This window comes from Papio anubis, chromosome 20, assembly GCF_008728515.1.
Source record: "Papio anubis isolate 15944 chromosome 20, Panubis1.0, whole genome shotgun sequence".
In the NCBI taxonomy this organism is placed as follows: Eukaryota; Metazoa; Chordata; class Mammalia; order Primates; family Cercopithecidae; genus Papio; species Papio anubis.
The window spans coordinates 40,164,424-40,170,786 of NC_044995.1; the positions used below are offsets into that span (position 1 = coordinate 40,164,424).

Below are 6,363 nucleotides of genomic sequence, written 5' to 3' on the forward strand. Positions count from 1 at the left end.
CCTGCCTCAGCCTCCCGAGTAGCTGGGACTACAGGCGCCCGCCACCTCGCCCAGCTAGTTTTTTGTATTTTTAGTAGAGACGGGGTTTCACCATGTTAGCCAGGATGGTCTCGATCTCCTGACCTTGTGATCCGCCCGTCTCGGCCTCCCAAAGTGCTGGGATTACAGGCTTGAGCCACCGCGCCCGGCCTTAAAAAATATTTTTTAACCCATATAAAATACCTTAGAGTTTTCTTCCTCTACTTTATATATAAACATAGGAGAAAACCCAGGAGTCTGCTGGCTTCTTATTCAAACAGTGGGATTGAGGGTCTTTGTCTCATTTAACCAACCAGTGTTGGTAAAAGGCAGGTGAATAACCTTGTAGGGGCCATGGGGAAAGTTCTCCTTTACCCTCTCATGTTGCACTGAAAAATCAACTCACAAAAGACTGATTAACTGGAGAAAAGGCATACACATTGTATTTAATGTATATACACAGGAGCCTTCAGAATGAAGACTCAGAGATATAGGCAAAGTTGTACATTTTTGTGCTTGCGTTTAAACAATGTGTGAACAGCTATGTAGAAATCTGATTGAACAAAAGAAGTTATGATTGAATGCTGATAGACTGAGTGAGGAAACCCAGCAAGACCTGTCTGTCTAGATTTTTCTTGGTCTGAGTAGCATTCCTTCCTTCTAGGTATGAGACAGAATCCTTTTTTTTTTTTTTTTTTTGAGACAGAGTCTTGCTGTGTTGCCAGGCTGGAGTGCAGTGGTGCGATCTCGGCTCACTGCAACCTCTGCTTCCTGGGTTCAAGCAATTCCCCTGCCTCAGCCTCCCAAGTAGCTGAGATTACAGGCACGTGCCACCATGTCCAGATAATTTTTTGTATTTTAGTAGAGACGGGGTTTCACCATGTTGGCCAGGATGGTCTTGATCTCCTGACCTTGTGATCCGCCTGCCTCGGCCTCCCAAAGTACTGGGATTACAGGTGTGAGCCACCGCACCCAGCCAGAATCCTCTCTTAAATGACAGTCTTATGACCTACAGTCAAATAAGGTAGGTCAGATAAATTCTTTGTGACCAGTTTTTCCAAAGGCAGGCACAGGGAAAGTTATCTGTTTGTGTTTTACGACTGCTCTTGGGGAAGAGGGATTCTAGCTTCTATGGCTACCCTTGGTAGGAAATGGGACTGAGAGATAGGAGGGCAAGAGAAGGTTAGAGAAAAACTTTTGCTTCCCAGGCCTTTTTTGAGGAGCATTGTTTTCTGAGCCCTAAAAACCTGGAATGGGCAGCAGAGCCTGAGGCCAGTGACTTTAAGCTGAGAGCAATCTTGAGCCTACAAAGGGAGGAGAATGGAGCTGCCTTTGGGGCTTCCTGGGCAGCCTGCCTGCCCCTGCGGATGGCCTCCAGCTGCTCAGAACAGCTAAAGGATTGGATTCTGAGAAGCTGCAGTGCCCTGGAAAGCAGGAAAACCACAAGTAGATGCAGCTAGGGGGTTGTGTCCTTTTTGAGATTGTAACTCTGCGTACTTTGGGGCATTTCCTAGACAGCTGCACATTATTGCGTAAATAGCTTTCCTTTTCAAACAGTCTGGCCGCAGGGGAACCCACCTGTGGTTCTCTAACTCTTTTGAAGTAGATTGCTTTTTAGAAACGATGATCGTCAGGCACGGTGGCTCACACCTGTATTCCCAGCACTTTGGGAGGCTGAGGGGGCAGGGTTGCTTGAGCCCAGGGGTTCAAGACCAGCCTGGGCAACATGGTAAGACCCAGGTCTACCTCAAAAAGTTTTAAAAATTAGCCAAGCATGGTGGTGCATGCCTGTAGTTCCAGCTACTTGGGAGGCTGAGGTAGGAGGATGGCTTGAACCCAGGAGCTTGAGGCTGCAGTGAGCTGGGAGCACACCACTCACTGCCCTCCAGCCTGGGTGACACAGTGAGACCCTGTCTGCACAACAAAACAAAACAACAACAAAAATCCTCCAGGATAGACTGTGATATCATGGGTAAGTTCCATGTCCATTTTATTTGATGTTGTCCTCTCTAAGCTGTTCTACTACCTGCTTATTGAGGGCATAGACAGAATATTTTAATCTGACTGTCTTCTTTTGTAAATACTGAAGATCTCAGTACATTCAAGTGTTTTGCCTTGGGCATGCACAGAGTCACAGGAGGCAGGCTGTAATTTGTATATGGGATGAAAACCTGTGAAGGTCAGACTTAAAGACTCATTAGATTGCCTTCTGGAAAAGGAGTTATGAATTTCACAGTTAACATGGGTCAATGCATTAAACTGATTTTTAGATGAGAGTTTCCTGCTGGCGAAAAGGAAGGTCTTAGCCCGGCAGGATGGCTCACACCTGTTAATCCCAGCATTTTGAGAGGCTGAGGTGGATGGATCACCTGATGTCAGGAATTCAAGACCAGCCTGGCCAACATGGCGAAACCTCGTCTCTACTAAAAATATAAAAATTAGTGGGCTGGGAGCAGTGGCTCACACCTGTAATCTCAGCACTTTGGGAGGCCGAGGTGGGCGGATTGCCTGAGCTCAGGAGTTTGCGACCAGCCTGGGCAACACGGTGAAACCCCGTCTCTACTAAAATACAAAAAATTAGCCGGGCATGGCGGCGTGCGCCGGTAGTCCCAGCTACTCGGGAGGCTGAGGCAGGAGAATGGCGTGAACCTAGGAGGCGGAGGTTGCAGTGAGCCGAAATCGCGCTACTGCCTTCCAGCCTGGGCGACAGAGCGAGACTCTGTTTCAAAAAAAAACAAAAAAACAAGAAAACAAAGAAAATGAAGATCTTGAAGGAGGGAGCATTTCCACATTCTGGAGAAGGGGCAGGAGGCCACGTTGAGTTCCTAGAGTTAAATCTTGAAGTGCCCCTGCCTCATAACCAGGATGTGATCCGCTCTGGGTCTCCGTTTCAGCAAAGTCTGACTCACAAGCTTGGGAACGCGTATCACCTTCTGACCGCGGGTTTGTGAACTGCAGGTGCAGCAGGCTACTTATCTCGACTAGTTCAAGTGTTTGCTTTTCTTCTCTTTCGATTTCCTTATAAAATATTGCTACTATGTGATTCCACTTTTTCCATACCTCTAATGATTTTATTCCGTTGTTGGCATGTTTTTGCTTCCTTGGCTGAAAATGAGTAGATTGAGAGAGAAGGTGGGAGAAAGTCTTGGCCATGCAGCCAACAGCCTCATCCAAAATTTCTGATCCCTGGAACACATCGGGCCCTTATTTTTATTTATTTATTTATTTATTTATTTATTTATTTATTTTGAGACAGTGTCTCGTTCTGTCGCCCAGGCTGGGGTGCAGTGGCACGATCTTGACTCACTGCAGCCTTAACCTCCCAGGCTCAAGTGATTCTCCCACCTCAGCCTCCCGAGTAGCTGGGACTACAGGTACAGGCCACCATTCCCGGCTAATTTTTGTATTTTTTGTAGAGACCGGCTCTCACTATGTTGCCCGAGATGATCTCGAACTCCCCGGCTCAAGCAATGTGCTGGCCTCGGCCTCCCAAAGTGTTAGGATTACGGCCGTGAGCTATCACGCCCAGCCTAAGCCCTTATTCTTTTTTTTTTTTTTTTTTTTTTTTTTGAGCGGGGCTCTCGCTCTGTCGCCAAGGCTGGAGTGCAGTGGCCGGATCTCAGCTCACTGCAAGCTCCGCCTCCCGGGTTCCCGCCATTCTCCTGCCTCAGCCTCCCGGGTAGCTGGGACTACAGGCGCCCGCCACCTCGCCCGGCTAGTTTTTTGTCTTTTTTGGTAGAGACGGGGTTTCACCGTGTTAGCCAGGATGGTCTTGATCTCCTGACCTCGTGATCCGCCCGTCTCGGCCTCCCAAAGTGCTGGGATTACAGGCTTGAGCCACCGCGCCCGGCCTAAGCCCTTATTCTTGCTGCAGTGTGGCCCGTGTGGCCTCGGCTCCCCTCCTACTCCGAGGCCAGGGAATGGCTCCACTGGGCAATGTGTCTTGGTTTCCCTGCACCCGTGACCTGCACCCGTGACCTGCACTCGTGACCTGCACCCGTGACCTGCATGTGTCTTGGTTTCCCTGCACTCGTGACCCCCAGTCTAGGAGGAAAAAGCAGGAAGGTCCCACTGAGTACAGACGGGGGATTCTGCTTAAATGCAGATGTCCCCTGGGAGGGGTCAGGGCACAGCGCAGGGAAGAAGCCCGCCCTGCCAAGGGCTGTGTCTGGAACTCGTTCATCGGTCTCCACTCCCCAGCGTGAAATCGCTTCTTCTGTCACTCAGTCGTCAGGGGGCGGGATCTGTCGCACTATCCTATCAGGGCCGCGGGGCGGGTTCGCGGGAACTGTCAATCAGGCGCCCTGCAAGGAGGAGGGTGCGAGGTTGACCAAGCTGGTGGCGTCTTTACGCCACTTCGCTGGGCTCCTGTCTCTGTCGCCGAGAGGCACTCTGGAGAGTCTGTGGCAGCCTCTGTCACACAAGGACCTGCAGTGGTCGTGGGAGCCGCAGAGAGGACCCCGGGACACGGAGGAATTCGGAAAATGGTGAGCGTGAGGGGCCAGAGATCCCGAGACGGGAGGAGGGGCTGGTTGGAACTGGCCGTGGCGGGACACCGGGCTCCCTACCCCGACTCCGGGCTCTGTGGACCGGAATCCCCCTGGCGCAGCTCGGCCCTCGGTCCCCTCGGCCGCAGGGTGGGGCTGGGCCGGCAGCCGGGACCCCGGGCGTCCTGTCCCGTTCCTTCGCGGTGACTGTGGCCCCGGCCCCGGAGCCGTCTCTGGGCAGCTCCGCGCCCGCAGCCCCGCGTCTCCCCAGATAATGCGGGGGCCACGGGAGGATCATGGGGGGAAATTCCGACTCGTGTGTGGGGTTCGTGCGTGGAAGGAGCTACGGTCTGAGGTCCCCAGTGCTTTATTCCTTTATTCCTTCTTTAAAACAAATATAAAATTCTAAGCCCCCCAATCATTTTGAACAGATCCCTCCCTCCTGGCGAAGGGCGCTACAAAATTAACCTGAAAAAACTTGTTCAGGCCATCATGGAAGGGTGGTCCGTGTATTAGTCTGTTCTCAGACTGCTAGAAAGATACTACCTGAGACTGGGTAATTTATTATTTTAAAAAGGTTTTAATTGACTCACAGTTCCACATGGCCTTAGGAAACTTACAATCATAGCAGAAGGGGAAGAAAGGCCAGGCAGTGTTACATGGCGGCAGGAGGGAGACAGAGAAGCCGGGAGCCCAGACACTTATCCAGCAACCAGATCTCGTGAGAACTCTCTTATCAGGAGAACAGCATGGGGAAACCACCCCGATGATCCAATCACCGCCCAGCAGGTCCCTCCCTCAACATATGGGGATTACAATTCCTGCAAGCAGGCTCTATGGCACAATAGCCTAAATCGAAAGGATTACAATTCCAGATGCGATTTAGGTGGGGACACAGTCAAACCGTTTCAGCTGGACGTGCCCCATTATACTGGCCTCCCTTTTGGAATCCAGGAAAAGCCTATCAGTATTAACATCAACACAGAACTTAAGTCTGATAAGAGGCATTTACAAGCTATTCTCTCTGAAGTCTACCACCTGGAGGCTTCATCTGCATGATGAAACTTTGGTCTCTACAACCACTTATGGGAAAATCTACCTGTGACCTGGGAACCAGCCCCTCCCCCTCACTTTGTGTTGTCCCTCATTTCCACACGGACCCAATGTACCTCTTACATGTATTGACTGATGTATTGTGTCTCCCCAAAATGTATTAATATAAAAGCAAGCTGTACCCCAACCACCTTGGACACGTGTGGTCAGGACCTCCTGAGGCTTTGTCACGGATGGGTCCTTAACCTTGGCAAATAAAGTTTTTTTGTTTGTTTGTTTTTATTTTTGAGACGAAGTTTTGCTCTTCTTGCCCAGGCTGGAGTACAGTGGCGCCATCTTGCTCGCTACAACCTCCGCCTCCCGGGTTCAAGCGATTCTCCTGCCTCAGCCTCCTGAGTAGCTGGGATTACAGGTGCGCACCACCACGCCCGGCTAATTTTTGTATTTTCAGTAGAGACGGGGTTTCACCATGTTGGTCGGGCTGGTCTTGAACTCCTGACCTCATGATCCGCCGGCTGTGATCTCCCAAAGTGCTGGGATTACACCTTGGGAGGCACCACACCCAACCTAAACATTTTTTTTTTTTTAAACAGAGTGTTAATTGGTTATCCTCTGCTTTCCTCACACATGAAATGTTCATGAACATAAGGGAAAACACTTTTAAAAAGAGCCATTGTTTATGGTTCTTAAGTTTATGCCTCTCTTTTATCTTCCCTGGGCACAGGCACTTTATTAGAATGTCTTTGGGTTGAGGTTCTCCTTTGAAAATTTTACGGGGTGATGTGTCCTCAGCCCATCCTCTATC

At 50.3% G+C, this 6,363-nt stretch overlaps 1 protein-coding gene across 2 annotated transcripts; it reads left to right on the plus strand.

The window, feature by feature from the left end:
* The first annotated feature begins 3,778 nt into the window (after window positions 1-3,778).
* LOC116271694 lies at window positions 3,779-5,767 on the plus strand. 2 transcript variants are annotated; one of them, XR_004180373.1, is made up of 2 exons: window positions 3,779-4,505; window positions 5,101-5,767. XR_004180373.1 is itself a non-coding variant. In XM_031659879.1 (2 exons), the coding sequence occupies exons 1-2, from the start codon at window positions 4,027-4,029 to the stop codon at window positions 5,562-5,564; spliced, it is 927 nt and encodes a 308-aa protein (XP_031515739.1). In that variant the 5' UTR covers window positions 3,779-4,026; the 3' UTR covers window positions 5,565-5,767. The 2 variants fall into 2 exon arrangements, 1 of the variants encoding a protein (XP_031515739.1); XM_031659879.1 differs by having other exon boundaries at window positions 5,117-5,767.
* Window positions 5,768-6,363: the final 596 nt, after the last annotated feature.